Source organism: Fukomys damarensis, unplaced genomic scaffold, assembly GCF_012274545.1.
Source record: "Fukomys damarensis isolate Sample0158 unplaced genomic scaffold, DMR_v1.0_HiC HiC_scaffold_17, whole genome shotgun sequence".
In the NCBI taxonomy this organism is placed as follows: domain Eukaryota; kingdom Metazoa; phylum Chordata; class Mammalia; order Rodentia; family Bathyergidae; genus Fukomys; species Fukomys damarensis.
This window is the reverse complement of record NW_022900929.1, coordinates 15,273,743-15,292,017: the sequence shown is the minus strand read 5'-3', so window position 1 is coordinate 15,292,017 and position 18,275 is coordinate 15,273,743. Positions and strand designations below refer to the sequence as shown.

General features: G+C 37.2%; 1 protein-coding gene across 3 annotated transcripts in view; it reads left to right on the top strand.

The window, feature by feature from the left end:
• Positions 1-18,275, top strand: part of LOC104853025 (cytochrome c oxidase assembly factor 1 homolog) — an 80,193-nt gene that overhangs the window by 27,027 nt on the left and 34,891 nt on the right. The window contains exon 1 of one of the 3 annotated variants that reach the window (XM_019205519.2): positions 4,840-4,968. The exons of 1 other annotated variant lie outside the window; for it this stretch is intronic. In XM_019205519.2, the coding sequence (XP_019061064.1) occupies positions 4,948-4,968 (21 nt within the window). In that variant the 5' untranslated portion in view covers positions 4,840-4,947. Of the gene's footprint in view, positions 1-4,839; positions 4,969-18,275 lie in introns of those variants that run through there. One more of the 3 variants, XM_019205518.2, reaches the window with a different exon arrangement.

Genomic DNA, 18,275 nt, shown 5'->3' with positions numbered 1-18,275 from the left:
GTGTGTGTGTGTGTGTGTGTGTGTGTGTGTGTGTGTGTGTGTGTGTGTGTGTGTAGGCCGCACCACAAAGGCCCACTTGGAGTCAGTGGTCTTAGTACACACTGAGGTCAGTCAGTAGAGTTAATACTTTTTTTCTTTAACCAAAGTCACCTGTGCATATTAGCTAGAGCTTCATTTATGATTGAGATTTGCCTGGTGATGACAGAAGAGGAGGCAACATAATGAGGATATATGGTGGACCCTCACGTCACAACTGGCTTGATACAGGAACAACTTGGGTTACAACTGGAATTTTAACAAAGTCTTGAGTTACAACCCAAGTGCTGGCTGCTTGTCCAGATGGTCTCAGATACAGATTTAACCCTTAAAGAATTCTGGGGTTAATTGAGAAATCCTGGGCCAACGTCTCTCTAAGGAGACTGAGATCTGCCTATAAACAGGAGAGGGACTTTAAAGACTGAGACTTCAATTGACTAACGAGTTATAGCCAGCCCTTGGGAATTAATTGAGTTTGTAAGTCAAGGGTTGGCCCACTGTATTCAGAGGAGGAGGCTTTTAAATGGTGAGCCACTAAGCTGAGTGAAAAGGTGGTGGAATTAATGGAAGAACTGGGCTTTTAAAATGTTGGAGTAGAGTCTTTGAAGAGAGGAGTTAGAAAGGTGGGCATTGCTGGAGAGTGGGATTGTATAAATTGAGGCTGTAGAGGTGTCAGCTAACTGGATGTGACTGTAGGACGAGTAACCAAAGCCTGGAGAAGTATGGATTGTGGGAAGAGAGAAGGATGTCATCGGGTATTCTTAGGAGAGCAGTGTTAGAGAGTGTCTTGGCCAGGAGCTGAAATCCTGAGGATCAAGGTTGGGGTGTTGTGTTGGCTGCCCCAGCAAGGAGGATTAGGGATGGCTCGGTCTGGTAATGTGAGACTCAAAGCTGGAATCTTAGGGAGGCAGGTGCGATACATTCCATTTCCTGCTTCCAAGTCCTGGAAATTCTGTCTCAGGCTGGGGCAGAGTTTAGGCAGAGGTGATTTCATTAAACTCACTGATGATTAAAATGTACAGCCAGGATTGTATCCCTGTTCCATCTGCAGGAAAGCGGTTGGGTAATTTGGATCGATGAATACACATTTCATCAGGAATCAGGAAAGAGATTTGGGAGTTTGGGAGGAGTGGGGGGGGGCATCTTTGGATTTCCTATCCTGTGGCTTGCCTATTTATACTCATGATTCTTTTTTTCCTGTTAGTAAGTGTTGACTTTTTGTTTTGAGTTGAGCCTTATAGAACAGTATGTTGGGATTTAATATTGAGAAGTATGTGCCTGTCCACATCACGAAGTGAGCATGAGCATCCAGAAGTTGGTACTTGCACCCCTCCTTTTCATTATCCCCTCCACCAAGACTGTCTCATTTTTATAAAGAACTGCATTCTGCTTCCCTTGAACAATGTGTAGATTTCTTCATGTCAGAGTGTACTGGCTGTGATAAGTTCTGTTTTCTCTTGAGGTACATGGGCTACTTAGAAGATGGCTTATAAAATCAAAGAGAACATTTTTTTTTTAATTTAAAAACTGGTCCCCTGGCAGATCCATGAGGATGGGGACATAAGAGAGCCTGGCTTTCTCTGCTGTGCCTGCATCAGCTGTACCCTTGTATGACAGAAGATGGTCTGTTTTGGATATGTGCTCTAGGTAACAGGACCTCAGCTGGTTGGCTACAGGTAGTTAGGACCCCACACCTGCTTGATTGCTGTTTGGGGTCTAGGAGAAGGATTATAAACAGTATAAGCGAGGTATAATACAAGGAACAGCTCCAGAATAATCACCAAAGCTTTTCTTAACTATGAAATGTATTGAGTAGATATAAATTACCAGCTTCTGCTTTTGGCATTGGCATCTATCAATTTCCACTATTTTGACTACTGCTGTTCAGAAGAAGAGGGGCAGGGGCTGAATTTTTTGACTCATAGATTGAACACAACTTCATTTTTCATTTCTGGGAAGAAAGCAAGGTTGTAAAAGCTGTAGGACCTTATAATGAAGCTCTTCATTACTACCAGGAGCAGGAAATACCGGTCTGTTTAGCTATATCTTTAGAATCTATTGAAAATAACTTCATAACTATTAAACCACATTGGAGAAAATAATGCAAATATATTGCTTGTTTGTTTTCAACATATGTAGTTACATTGTACCATATTTTTAAAAATTTTTCAAAGTTTAGATGAGTACAATATTAGATGTTTAAATGTATCAGTAACTTATTAAGTGTTTTGAGTGGAATGTATTCATCCACATTTCTGTTTCATTCTGTTTTACTACCTGTTAAAGTAGTGACATAGTTCAGGTGCTGTGTGATATTATTTGGTAGTGAATGAAGACAGTTTAACATATTGGATGGCTGGGTGTGGTAGTGCTCACCTGTAATCCCAACACTCAGGAGGCTGAGGCAGGAGGATCCCAGGGAGTTCAAGGCCAGCCTAGGCTACATGGTGAGTTTAAGGCCATCCTGAACTGCATAAGAGAGACCCTGTCTCAAAAAAAAATTTTTTTTGACTGGTCATATTCCTAGGTAACCCTGTGGGGTTTTTTTCTTTTGTTTGTTTGTATTTTAAATAATTTGAGTAAAAAGATCAATGATTACCAGGGATTGGGAGGAAAATGGGATGGATAGGTAAAAAGACAGGATATTTAGGGCAGTGAACTGCTCTGTGATACTGTAATAGTGGACACATTTCATAGTACATTTATCTAAACCCAGAATATGTATACTACCATAAGATAGGCATGCATGGTGATACATACCTATAATCCCAGCATTCTGGGGGGGCTAAGGCAAAAGGCTTGTAAGACCCTGTCTCAAAAAAGAAAAAGAAAGGGCTGGGGCTATAGCTTAGGGAGAAGGCCCCAAGTGCAATCTCTAGTAACATAGTCCCTCACCCCGTGCAAAGAGTGAACCATATTGTGAACTATGAACTTCGGGTGATAATGTTGTATATGTGTGGGTTTATCATTTGTAATAAATGTTCCATTCTGGTGTAGATGTTGATTTTTGGGACAGTCAGGGTGTGTAGGGGAAGAGGTATATTGTGACTTTATACTTAATGCTCGGTGTTACTGTGAGCCTAAAACTACTCCAAAATATAGTTCATTAGAGGAATAAAAAAGTAATTTGTAGCCTTTCTCAATGGCATGTTGCAATATTTAATAGAACCCTATAAAACAAAACAAAACCCTTTTTGTCTTTCCCTTGGACAGTAATCCTCATTTACTAATGTTTGCTAAAGGTGAAATATATGAAAATAACTGTCATCTTCTCAAATATTAAAGTCTCATCAATATCCAAGTGAGTAAACCTAGTCTTTCAGAGATTGTAGAGACCAGGGAGCTCAGGTCTTCAGACTTTTAATTCATTGTCACTTGAATTATAACTTTGAGTCTGTGGTCACTTTGTGAATACTGTATCTCTAAATCTGGTGTGATATCCTTAAAATGTTGACTCTGCAGTTTCATTTTACACATTCATTGTTTAGAACAGAAATTTCTTTATAACACTGAAGTACTCTCTTATTGTGTATATACTTATTTGTGAATTCTTCAAGAGAGCTTTGCGTTTTTATACAAATGTTAATTGGGGCCAATAAAGAAACATCTTAATTGCTGTTTTGAAGACAGTTTCCCTCACTTTTATGGAGACTGTTCTTTATACTTCTCAGTATTCCTTTGATACATTTGTATAGGATCTTTTAAAATTAAAAAAAAAAGTTTTTTAGTGTATGTATATTTTTAGTATACGCCAAAGTTAAGCACTATACTTTATCTTTTTAAAAATAGTATTCAAAGATCATGTAGAATGGCTATTCATTTGATTGATTTTTAAAGTTATATTGTGAGTATTCGGTTGATCATTAGTTTCATAACTCATAAATGCTCCTGAATGACACTTTCTGTTTCTTAGGGCCTACATTCTTCAGCTTTCTCAGCCTTTCTTCCCCAGCACAAAAGATTGAGTAACAAATTTTTCACCTTTTTTTTCCTCTAGAGGTAAACTACTTTGTATATTTTAATAGTTTGAATCGTCAAAATATGTCACCTTTTGGCTATTTTTACTTAAGACAGAGTAAGTTGAAAATTTAAGTGCTGACGAGGCTATAAAGACTCTTTAAGGTATAATTTATCTGGCTTCAAAACAGAAAAGTCTATTCTTCTACTCTCTCTTCCCGTGGGAAGATGAAATGCTAAACCTTGGTTTCAAATTGAAGGAGAATAAATTTGTCATTTTTGTTTTTTTTGCTTTCTTCATAGCATTTTCACTTGGAAGGGCCTTCAGGCAATACTTTAAAATTGATCAACCTTTTCATTTTACAGGTGAGGAAGGACACACAAGTGACTTTCCTAAGATCTTATAGCTAGTACTAGAGCCAGTGCTCCGTTTTAGACTCTGGAATCTAACCTGGTTTACTTCTAAATTCTTTATACTTCATACTCATAATGCCCAGCCAGTCTGTTCTGAGCCAGCCCGGTCTGTAGAACTACTGATGCCTCCATGGCAACCTTGCTGATACAACTTTAAACATAGGCTTGGAATCACAGTGGTAGTGTATTTTGCCCTAGCTTGTGCTGTTATTCTCTTAATCAGCAGTGCTTTATCCATTCAAATTGGTGGAGAAATTCCTATGGGCAGCTGGTAAAAGCACCGCAATAGGCTGAATAATGGACCCCTAAACATGTTTGGGCCCCAATCCTTAGAACCTGTGAACATGTTAGGTGACTTGGCAGAAGGGAATAGAAATTGCTAATCATCTGACTTTGGAGATTATCTGGAATTATCTGTAATCACAGGTTTCTAAAAGTGAAAGAGGAAAGAAGAGGGAACCAGAGAGATTGCTGTGGGCAAAGGACTAGGATGGCAGTTCCTAGCTTTGAAGCTGTGGGGAAGGGCTGTGAGCTCAGGAAATGCCTCCAAGGATTGAAAAGGTAAAGAAATATTCTCTCATCCAGCCTCAGAAGAGACTGTATCTTGCTGACACTTTGATCTCCACCTAGTAAGATCAATGTTGGACTTGATTGACAGAACTCTAACATGATAAACTCATGTTATTTTAAGCCACTAAATTTGTGAGAATGTGTTATGGTAGCCATAGAAAACTAATAACAAGCATTTATACCACTCCTCAGAAAAAGATCATGAACTTTGTTTTCCCCCTTCTGTCATTGTCTGGTTGTTTCATTGACTACTTTGATTTCCTATGTATCCAGACTCCATGATCAAAAAAAACTACAACAAAGAACATAATACTGGAGATTCTAGAAATTCAACATAGAACAGAATATTAAAAGCTGTTAGACAAAAGAAACAAATCACTTGTAAAGGAAAGCCCATCAAAATCACAGCAGACTTCTCAACACAAACCTCAAGTCAAGGTGAGCTTGAAGTGAAGTATTTCAATCCCTAAAAGAAAACAACCTCCAAACCAGGTTGAAGTACCCTACAATACTATCTTTCAAAATTGATGTAGAAATAAGATATTTCTATGACAAAGAACACCTGAAGAAATTCATGACCACCAAACCAGCACTCCAAAATGTTCCGAAGGACATACCAGAGAGAGATAATGAGAATTACAACTTCATGAACCCCAACAGAATGACTAGGAAGGCAGGTACTTAAACATAGGGGAAAAGAACCAACAACAAGGAAATAACATGAAAAAAGATAAGTCTGTACGTATCAGTTTTGACCATCAATGTAAGTGGTTTCCACTCACTAATCAAAAGAAACAGATTGGCAGAATGGATCAAGAAGCAAGATCCAACAATATACTGGGTATAAGAAACACATTTAAGTCAAAAAAGAAATTCACAGACTGAAAGTCAAAGGATGGAAAACTACTCAGTGTGACAGGAACCTAGAAAAAAGCAGGAGTAACTGTTCTATTTGTAGACAAAATGGATTTCAAGCCAAGCTGATTAAGAGAGACTAAGAAGGTCATTACATCCTTGTATAGGGAAATAGTCCAAGAGATAAAAATCATAAATATGTATGCCCCAAACACCAGTGTACCCAATTATATAAAACAAATATTTACAGACACAAAAAAATCAAATAAGCACTAATATAACTGTAATGGGAGACCTCAGTGCTCCCACTGTCACAGGTAAATCAGCTAACTAAAAAAATCAACAAAGAAATGTCAAGAACTGAACCAAACTTTTGAACCAATTGGCTTAGTAGATGTCTGCAGAGTGTTCCATCCCTCAACATCAGTAACTCATTTTTCTCAGCTGTAAAATTTACCACATACTACCTCATAGAATATGCTTAAGTAAATGCAAAGGAAATGAAATTATCCCATGCAAATTACCATACCATAGTGCAATTAATTGGAAATCAGTGTCAAAAGAAACCACAAAAACTTCATAAATACATGGAAATTAAATAACACCCCTCTGAACAAACAGTGGGTCGCAGATGAAATTAGACCATTTCTATAATTAAATGATAATCCCAGTACAACATACTATAATTTATGGCATGCAGTGAAAGCTGTCTTCTGAGAGAAATTTATACCAGTGAATTCTCATATCAGAAAAACAGAACAAGCTCAAATAAATAACCTAATATTAAATCTCAAGCTTTTAGAAAAAAAAAGAGCAAATCAAGTTCAAAGCTCGTATGAGGGAAGAAATTATAAAGATCAGAGCAGAAACTAATGCAGTGGAGACTAAAAAGACAATGTGAAGAATTGGTGAATGGAAGAGTCGGTTCTCTGAAAGCTTAAGTAAAATTGACAATAGCCAACCCTATCAAAAAAAAAAGAATCGAATCCATGCAATTTGGATTTAAAAGGGTGAAATCACAACAAATCCTGCAGGAATCCAGAAGATTATTGATATTTACTTCAAGTACCTGTATTCTAATAAGATGAAAGACACAGAAGAAATGAACAAATTCCTAGATACTTATGAATTACCAAAGCTGAATCAAGAAGATATAAAAATTCTAAATAAACCAATATCAGTCAGTGAAAATGAAGATATAATTAAAAACCTACAAAAAAAGAAAAGCCCAGGTCCTGAAGATTCCCTGCTGAATCCTACAAGAAATTTGGAGAAGACCTAATGCTGCTACTTTTCACATTCTTTAATAAAATACAAAGGGAAACAATACTCCAAATTCATTCCTGGAAGCAAACATTATTACTCTGAAACCAAAACCAGAGAAGGATTCAACCAAAAAAGAGGACTGCAGACCAGTCTCCCTAATGAATATAGATGTGAAAATCCTCAATGAGATATCGGCAAACAGAATGCAGCAAATCATCCAGATTACACACTATCCTATGGATGTTGGATGGTTCAACTTTTACAAATCAACAAATGTCATATACTATAATAACAGAGCCAAGTACAAAAGCCACATGATCATCACAGTAGATGCAGAAAAATCACTGGGCAAAGTCCATTGCCCATTCATAATAAAACCCTACAGAAAATTGGAATAGATGGTCTTTATCTCAGTTTGTTTGATAAAAGCCATTTATAACAGACCAACAGCCAACATGATATTAAATGGACTAAAAGTGAAAGCTTTCACTCTAAAGTCAGGAACAAGACAAGGATGTCTACTGTCATCACTTTTTTTCAATATAGTTCTAGAAACATTGGCCAGAGCAATTAGACAAGAGAAAGAAATAAAAGGAATAAGAATAGGAAAGGGAGACGTTAAATCATGACTATTTGCAGATGGCATGTTAGTCTACATAGAAGACCTAAAACCTCACATTTGTGACTTCTAGATATAATAACTAAATGCAGTAATGTAGCTGGATATAAAGTGAACACTCAAAATTCAATAGCATTCCTGTACACAACAAACTCACTGAGAGAGAAATTAGTGAAACAGCCCCTTTCACAATAGCATTCAAAAAAAATGAAATACCTAGGAATCAATCTAATAAAAGAGGTAAAAGACCTTTACATTGAAAACTACATTACTCTGAAAAAGGAGATTGAAGAGGGTATCAGAAAATGGGAAGATATCCTTGTTCTTGGGTAAGAGCCAATATGGTGAAAATGGCCATACTTCCAAAGTCTTATACAGCTTTAATGAAATTCTGATCAAAATAACAATAACATAATCTCACAGGATTACAGTAAACAATCCTAAAATTCATTTGAAATCAGAAGAGACCTAGAATAACAAAGCAATTCTGGGCTCCTGTGATAAAAACAATATGATACTGGTAAATACTAAATAAAGCAAGAGATGAAAGAAAGAAAGGAAGAAAGGGAGGGAATTAGGGAAGGAGGCAGGGAGAAGAGAAGAAACCCAGACCTGAAGAGCAATGGAACAGATTAGAAGATGCAGAAGTAACTCCAAACATACTCAGCCACCTTATGTTTGACAGAGGTCAAACACTCAAACACCTTCACCAGAAGAAAGATAGCCTCTCTAACAAATTGTGCTCAGAAAACTGTATTTCCATGTGCCAAAGATTAAAACTAGATCCCTATCTTTACCATGTACTAAACTAAAACTGAAAGGGAACAAAGATCTAAATAGTAGTCCAAGTATATAGTTCAGTGATGCAGCACCTGCCTAGCGAGCACGAGGCCCTGAGTTCAATTCCTGGTACAAGACAAAAACAAAATATTAAATCAGAAACACTAAATCTGCTGGGAGATAGAATTTTTGAACATTTGAAGACACTGGTATAGGTAAAGACTTCATGAACAAATCCAGATCACATAGGCATTATCACAATCAACAACTGGGATCTCATCTTATTAAGAAGCTTTTGCACAGCAAAAGAAATCACCAGTAGAGTGAAAAGACAGCCCACAGTATGGGAGAAGTATTTTGCCAGCTGTTCATCAAACAAATAACTAATATATATAATCTATAAAGAACTCCATAAAATCAGACGCCTCAAATTTAAATGTCCAAAAATGGACATGAATAGACACCCCTTAGATGAAGTAGAAATTCCAAATAAATATGTGAAAAAATATTCAACATCACTGGTAATTTGAGAGATGCAAATAAAAACAATATACTGAGATTACATCTCATTACAGAAAGAGTGGCTGTTATCAAGAATCAACCAATAACAAGTGCTGGCAGGGACATAGGGGAAAAGAAACCTTTCTCCACTGTTGGTGGGAGTATAGACTGGTGCAACCACTGTGGAAGTCAGTGTGATTTCTCGAAAAATTAAACTAGAGGTTCCATTTGACCCAGCTATTCCCCTTCTTGGTATCTTCCTGGAAGAATTAAAAGCATCATACCACAGCAATATCTCTGCACCCATGTTTATAACAGCACAGCTTGTTAAATAGCTAAATCTTGGAAATAGCACAGGTGCTCATCAACTGACAAATGGATAAAGAATAAATATGTGCTCTTCTCACACAATGTACTACTCTTAACATAAGGAAGGAGAAGCTTTGAGACATTTCTAGCTAAATAAATGCACCTTGAGACCATACTCTTAAATAAATTGGACACACATGTTTAAATACTGCATTGTTTTTCGGGTGTGAGAATTGGAAAGTAGAAATTAGGGCCAAAATGTATAGTAGATATTGGGAAATGGGAAGGAAATGTTCAAATGAGAAGGGGAACTAAGGAGGTGGGAGGGGGAAAGGAAGAAATGGACAAGAATAAAACAGAATAGAAGAGGGAAATGGAAACAAAGCTTTTGTAAATGAGGGGAAGAGGGATTGAAGGGAGGTAAAAGGAATGGGGGAAAAAGTAAGATACATCATTACAGGTACAAATTCCCTATGATAAATGTTATCATTATGATTATCTGAAATGTGTCAGTATATCGTGTGATTGTGCATCACCTTGGTATGGTAGAAGAGGGATTAGCCAATTATTGTCTGTGGGCCAAGTCAAACCGCTATCTGTTTTTTGAAAATAAAGTTTAATTGGATAAAAATTCTATCTGAGGGCTGTAATACCCAATCTCAACCCACAGTGAGCACTGGTGAAACTAGGCACAGACTTTGCATTAAAAAGTAAAATATTAGGGCTGGGAATTTAGCTCAGTGGTGTCGCCGCCTGCCTTGCAAGCGCACGGACCTAAGTTCGAGCCCCAGTACCAGAAAAAAAAGTAAAAGATTAAAAAGAAACTGATTGATGTTGACTTAATTTTGCAGAAGTTGCAATAGATTATTGTGATATAAATTAGCTACAGTAGACTTTCCCAGCCTTTCTAAATTACTAAATTCTAAATTACTAAATTTTCTAAATTCATAAGTCCTTGAGTTCCCTTCTCGGAGAACATTTGTAAGTCAGATTTGATCATAGGTCCAACAAACTGAGTCTTACACACATTTAACACAAATGTACAATGTAAAGCATAAAGAACCGAACACACACAAAAATACAGAAGTCCCTGACTGTATCTTACTACTGTATACTACTGTACTGTACAGTAAGCATACAGCAGCACACCTGTGACAGTGTCCTGGAGATATGTAAGCTACTTTCATGATTTTTGTATCTACCAGTGTTTGTAAGTGTACCTATTAATATCTGCAAAAAGTTTGCAACTGGAGTGTTTGTAAGTTGGAGACTTACTATAATGTAATTCTTTATGTGGCCTGAAGGCTTGAATTTACCCAAAGTTCTTGTTTTCTGGGCAGATTATATTTTAGGCTTACTAGTAAGGCAGAATCCATGATTCTGACTTTATGCATTTGCTTCTTCGCTACCAGAAAGTTTTTTTATTGATGAAAAATTTCTTGACTTACTGTGAAGTGAGCACCTTGCTGGGCCCTCCTTTCTTCTGATCCACTACTTTCTTATAGGAAAGAGAATAGAATTGAGGGACCTTAGTGTCATGGGCCTTCTCATTCTTATGGACAGTACATTATTGAGGCTTACTTTTTATTTTTTAATCTATTGTGACTATCTCTGCCTTTAATCATAGTGTTTAGACTATATTTAATTGGATTACCAATAGGATCAGATTAAAATCTTATTGTGTTGCTCTTTGTTTTCTGTATCACATCTGTCTGTTTTCCCGCTTTCTTTTGGAATCATGGAGTATTTAGTGATTCCAGTTCATAACAATCATTGGCTGATAAATCATACCCTTTGTTTGCTTTGTAGCAGCTACAGGATGACATATGTTATAATAGTCTTACCTTTAAATAATGTATTATTACTTTAAATAATTTGCCATTTCACACAAGAACCTTAATAACAGTATACATCTATTCTAACTCCTTTTGTGATATTTTTTCACATATTTTACTTCTATATGTCATAAAACCTGTAAAAATTATTATCAAGTTTGCTTGAAACAGTCCAATAAAGACCATTAAAGTGAGAAAATGGGCTTGTTTATTCATTTTTGTAGTTTCAGATTTCTAGTTAGCATTTATTTTGCCTCTATTTTTGAAAGATATTTGTGCTGGGCTTAGAATTCTAGATTGACTTTTGTTTTTTAAATTGTAGCTCCACACTCTGTCCCTTGGGCAATGTTTTTTGACACACAGACTCATTTCTTAGCCTGTGAGAACCCTTATGTTTGACCTTTGAATGGGGGCAAGGTGCTGCAAATCACACTTGCACCAGCCTGGAGTCATCTCTTCCTTGCCTCTAGGGGGCCTTAGCAGGCTGGTGCAAAAGAATGGATAGAGAGTCCCTTGTCAGGAAGGGTGTGTGTGCCTGAATGGAGCTGCTAATTTCCCTGCAGCATGTGAACGAGGATGGTATGGTCTAATCCAGTGATGGTGAACCTTTAAGAGACCGAGTACCAAACTGACCTAAAACCTGCTTATTTATCACAAAGTGCCAACACTTCAGTTAAACCTGAGTACTGAGTTTTAGTTTAGGAAAAAAACCGCTCGAGCATCTTTTGTCTTAAAATAAAAACACAATAACATGTGTGCTATAGGTTCACCACTACTATATTAGGCAGGGGTGATGATGGTGTGAATTATTGTCATTCTGATTGAGGTGGCCTAGCTAAATAGAGACAAAGATCTGAGAAGCCTTGGACAAACGGGGAAGAGAGAAGTAACATGGAGGGGTGGCTATGCCAGCCCCAGCATCCAGTTTCTTTCCATTTTTCTTCACTGAACCTAATTCTGACTAATGGAGGCAGCCTGATAGGTGTTTATCTAGAATACTGAAGAAGTGGTGATACACTTGGTAAATTAAGGAACAGGGACGAGGCTTTGGAGCTCCTGTAAAGCAGTTCTGTACTGACATGGACCTTCAATTAAATGTTTTTAACTGATCATACGAATACTAAAAGCTGTATTCGAATCTTTTGTTTTCTTAGGCATAATAGGCACTGATCTCATACGTTAATTACTTTAGGAATTTGATGACTTGGTCTTACATGATAATGAAGGTCTGAAATATCAATGCTCCCTCTTCTTCATTTTCCTCTTTGCTAATGGAGGTCCATGTGTGAGCCACATACCTGAATTATAAAGCAGTTTTTAAATTTGGAATGCTCAAAAGATGATGAAATAAAATATGCAGGTATGCATATTTGTGAAGTACTGTTTTCTCTTTGGATTAGATCTTTAGCCTCAGTCACCACCTGCTAAAGAACTTGTATTATATATTTTTGATGGTACATGTCAGAATTACTGTTGAGCCTAAGAAAAATTTAATTTATCCTTTTGTTTTATTTACTGTCATAAAATTTTCAAATGCCAGTAGTTTTGGAATATAGATTTTCATGTATTTTTTCCCCGTGAAGTTTATTAATACATTTTAAGCAAATAATGCAATTAAATTTATCATTGGGATCTTGTACCTTTACATGGTATGTCTTGTTTCTTATTTTTACTCCATACCCCTGCCCTCCCTTCACCCCTTCACCTTTCCCTATTTACAAAGCTATGCTATGGTTTTTTATTTTTCAAGATATTCAAAGAATGAGTAGAATGCATGCATACACATACATCTGTTTTTGATGTAAATTACTCTCTGTCTCTGATCTTTCTCTTTCAGGACAAATACGATGGATTTGAGGTGGTAGTTTTAAGTTTGAAGACTTCAAGAAGCACTTTAAAATGTTTCCCTCTCCTTTTGTCTAATAGTAATGAAAGGCCCCCATCCTGTGTCTCTCTTTCCACCCCCATACCCAATCCCTGGTCACCTGAGTGTGCTTTTTATGCTTTTAAGACATGGTTCATAGGTATAGTTCTGGCAAATCCATGGGAATATAAATGACCCATGCAGTCTTTCATAATGATGTCTGTGGTGGGAAAGGAAACTGTAGGGCAGATTCCCAGCTAGAGATGATGTAATGCATCCTGGGGAGCAGTGGTTGGAACCCAGGTAGCTTTGAGGAAGGAGGTAAGTTAATAGCAGAGGATACTGCCAGAAACAAGCACATATAAAAGAAGAAAAGAAATGGAAACAGTAAGACCATTGATAACAAAACACAGGCAGGGATAGGATTTGGGGCCTCTGTGGAAATTCTAAGAGGCCAGAGGCCCTAAAAGCTGAGACTGCTTCATTTTTTCCTTTGATGTAACAGTCTTCAAACATAATAGTAAGGCACAGGCTTGGTATCAATGTGGAAACTCACCATATTATATCACATAGGTTTTTTATACCTGTATTATAGCGTAGGGCAGTGTCAGATACACAGAGTGTTTTCTTCCAGAACCGTGTGTCTCAGTGAAAACAAAGCAAGCATACTTCAAACTGAATTGGCAGCTTTGTGGCTGTAAAGATAAATATAGCACTTTTCAGGTAGTTAATTCATGAATAACCAATGAACCAGCAAAGGACAAAAAGTGACATATGGCAGCCTGGTGTAGATTAAGTGTGATTGTCACATTCCCCTCCCTATCTTTTTCCTTTCTCTAATTTATTTAAAGAAACAAAGCTAAGCGCATATAGTCATAACACAGTGCACCTGGAAAAATTTACTTAGGCAAAAGGTTAACATAATTTATTCATTGTATTTTTAGTAGTCTAGCCCAAGTTGTTTGCGTTAATTGAAGTTTTATTCAAAATGAAAATTTGACTTGAATTCTTGAAATAAAGTTAAAATGGGAAAGCAATTTTTGTTTTATAAAATTAGTATCAAACCAGTATTGGGCCAGGGGTTTAGCTCAGTGGCACCATGCCTGCCTTGCAAGAGCAAGGTCTGAGTTCAATCCCTGGTACAAAAAAAAAAAAAAGGAAAGAAAGAAAGAAAAAAAAATCAGTATTTCCAAGTAAGCAATACTTAGCCAGTTAATTTGTCAGAATGTCTGTTAATAAACCACAGATACATCATATTTGTCCTGAAGGAGAAAGATCAAATTTTATTATTTTTAACAAGTACCAGATTTAATGAAGATTCTCAGGTAATCTCGAGGGTGTTAGGACAGTGTACTAATGGGAAGGAGGTACTGTATTTGTCCAAAACCCAAACGATAACTACCATGTTAAAACATTATCCTCCTTTAGCAGCTGGTGGGGGTTGAGGTGTTTAATCCATTGAGACAGTTTTTAGCCTTGTGCTTCTCTTTGTCAGAACTCTGATTCTGACAGATTTAACATTAAGAGGGTCTGATTTTTTAGCTCTCTCAGTGCCACTGTAGTCTTTCCAGACCATTTGAAATTGGCAGCAGAATTAGTTTTGATTCAGTACACAAGACACAAAGAATTAATATTTACTCTGAATATCATGCCCAACATTTCTTCTTATCCTCACCTCATCTCCAACCACACATACACACACACACACACACACACACAAAATTCTGTAAACCTGCTCATAGAATTGCACCTTCCCATCTGAATATGAAAATTCTGTGTACTTATTTGCATATCATGTGTTATATGTGTTGTGGACATTTTAATGAGAGGTCAGGAATCAAGGTCAGATTTGGGTTGGGTCTGTAAGACTGGGCAAGAGAGTTATGGTGAGATGACTGAAAGTCCAAGTCTATGGGAGTTGGATGTCCTTTTCCAGAAAGCATTCACAGTGATGTTTGTGATGGAATTTGCCACCTAAGGGTAGCAGTCATGATGGAGAGGTTGTAAGAGACATGTTTTATAGAGACTCCTCTAATTGTGAGGAAGCCTGGTGGGTTGCACAAGAAGATGAATGTGAAGGGAATGTAGCCTAAACAGAAGTTTTGTCAGAACTCAGTCTCTGTCCCTGTGCTCCTTTGTCCATTCCACATTCTGAATGGTATTGCCCACTACCTCAGAGCTTTTAGAGCAGGTCAAGAGCATGGTTGTTTCTCAGTATGAAGAGTGCTGAGTTTTCACCGACCAGTCCAGTATGCCAGCTAAGACCATGCAAGGCTGGGGATGTAGCTCAGCAGTGCAGTGCCTGCCTGGCAAGCACAAGGCCCTGAATTCATTTCCTGGTACCAGAAAAGAGGGAGGGGCAGAGAGAGATGTGAGAGAGAGAGAGAGAGAGAGAGAGAGAGAGAGAGAGAGAGAGAGAATTTTTTTAAAAGTCCATGCACATGGCTGCCTTCCAACTTCCTATCTGTGTAGTCTGTAATCTTAACACTTCTCCATAGAAAGGATGGCTCTCCTTCCTCTGTTCTTGAGTCTGTGAAAGCTCCTGACCAGTTTATGACTGGTAGGATGTGGTGAAAGTACTGTGTGATGACTGAGGCTAGGCCAGAAGAGACAGTGTAGCCCCACCTTGTTTGCCAGGACACTGTGCTGCCATGTAAGACGTCCTGTTTTGAAACTGCTGTGCTATAAAGAAGGCCTAGACCAGGCTGGGAATTTAGCTCAGTGGCACCATGCCTGCCTCACCAGTACAAGGTCCTGAGTTCAGTCCCTGGTACCAAAAAAAGGGGGGAAAAAAAGCCCAGACCACTACTTGTCAAGGCTCCTCAGTTGTGGCCTCAGATGTTGCACATTAACTTCATCTTCTCTCTAATGTCCTGACCCCTGGTATCCACGAATAGGATAAAATTGTTGATTTAAGCCACTACATTTTGATTTCATTTGTTATGCAGGAATAGTAACTTTTGGGGGGAAGAAATGTGCTGTTTAAGTCCTTTCTCCATTTTTGAATGCTCCTGTTTTGTTGTTGAATTGCTGGAGTTCTTCATAGTCTGTATCTTAATGCACTATTTGATATGTGATTTGAAAATACCTCCCCACCACACAGAATTCTGTGTTTGCTTTTTTTACTCTGTTGGTAGTGTTCTCTTGTTTACAAGTTTTATATTTTGATTTTGTATCATATCCAGGCAACCACCGTCAAATCCAGTGTTGTACAGCTTTCCTTCTGTTTATTTGAGTTTATGTTTTTAGTTCTTATTTTTACATTTCTGATCCATTTTGAGTTAAGTTTTGTGCATGTTGTAAGAGTCCAACTTCATTCTTTTGTATGTGGATAGTCTTCTCAACACAGTGTGTTAAATTCCTCCTTTACTTTTGAGTTGGTAATTTTTTACTGTCTTGTCATTTTTGTTTAAAAAAGCACATTTGAAAAGACGTTTTAAAGTACCGTATATAGCTTAAATTGTTTTCATGAGGAGAGTTGATCTCTAAAACCTAGTTCACCTTTCCTGGTAGTAGGGAAATTTCATTAATGTTTTAAATCAATTAGATGGGAGCACAAGTTGTGTCCTAAATCATATAAAATATCTGCAGGGAAATAGCTTCTAGTCAGGCTTCTTAGCTTTTAAATACTATTTGGGTGCATTTTTCATGGGAATAAAGTAGAGCTCATCAGATCTTGTTTCTTTTTTGTGTGTGACCCAATCAGTAGTTAAATTTTATCTTAGGTTATAAATCTTATTAAGGGGTTAGTTGGAAAAACAAAGACATACTTTTCTGTCAAGGATGTAGAGATAATTTTATTCAAATAGTTCAAGTGAGTCACTGATTAACATCTGGTTTTGCTGGACTTCAATTCAGGATTCTTTGATAAGAATTTTCATGTAAATTTACTTGAACTATTATGTGTAGTACTTCTTCATTTAAAGTGCAGTCTTTCCCTGTGTGACAGACATTAACCCCCTGCATTCAAAGCAGTGAGTGAATGGTCCTGAAGTGGTTAACAGGTAATTTGTTACATCTAAAAGGTGAATTAATTTGTAATCAATTTACTTTTACTATTCACACCTAATCGTGTAATAGTTTTACTGAACTGGGAAGAAAGTGATGTTAACAGTGAATGCATTTATTCATTTTACAGCCTTCCAGAGTATCTGTGATTGTAAATGTTGTCTGTCCTGTCTACAGTGAGAGAAAATAAGACTCATGAAGGACTGTACATGTGCAGGGTGTTTCTAAGAACACAAAATGTAGGATCTGTTGATAATAAACTTGGATGATTGACCATTTCACCTTTAAAATTATGCTCAACCAAGCAGTTAATATCAGTTTCATCAGCTGTTTTTAAATTCCCCGTACCCATGGCATAGTTCTGCTATGGAGCATACAGACCTGCTGGGAGTGAGGTGGTAACAGGAAGTCTACCCTTGGATATACTGAAGATAAATTCTGATACGAGTCCTGCATTTTCACTTCCTCTGTGACTAACTCGATAAAGCCTATTCATGAAGGAAATCTTGTCTTTGACTCAGATCCATTTGTCACAGATCACACCCTCCAACTTTAGCATTACATCAGGCTGAAGTTATGGGCAAGGCAAATTACTGTGTTAATTCTTTTAGGACATAAGGAGTGGTTATGATCACATTGCCCACAGCATCATCACCAGCAATTTTAGACATCTGTAGTGATTTCTTTAACTCTCCCACAAAGGTCTGCAGTTTTATAACGCCCTTTTCACTTTTGAAACAAAGAAATAATCTTTATTGCATATTAAATGCTTTTCCCGTGCCACATGTTGTGTTATATTGAAGCCAAGATGAGTAACACACAGTGTCTACTTCTAGGCAAACAGAATCTTGCTAGGACCATATAATACATGAAACAGCATAAATGCTTACTCAGAATTGAATTTAAAGAATAGATTTGATTTTCATCAAAGACTATCTTAGTTATTAGTAACTTAAAGATTTATGACATTATAATATTGAAGGATTAGAACTCTTACTAGGTGGGAGAGAAGGAAGACTTTTTTTTTTTTTTATTGAGTTTATTGGTACATTTAGGGATACAGTACAGTTACATTCATTGTTGGGATCATGTACCTTTACATGGCAAGTCTTGATTCTCATCTTTTTCCCCTTCCCTCTGCCCTCCCTTCACCCCCTCCTCTCCTCCCCATCTACAAACACTTTATTTTCATCTTTTCATTCTCTCACATTTTTTTCTTTTCCCTTTTTGTTCTTCCCCTACGTATCACACCTTCCCTACA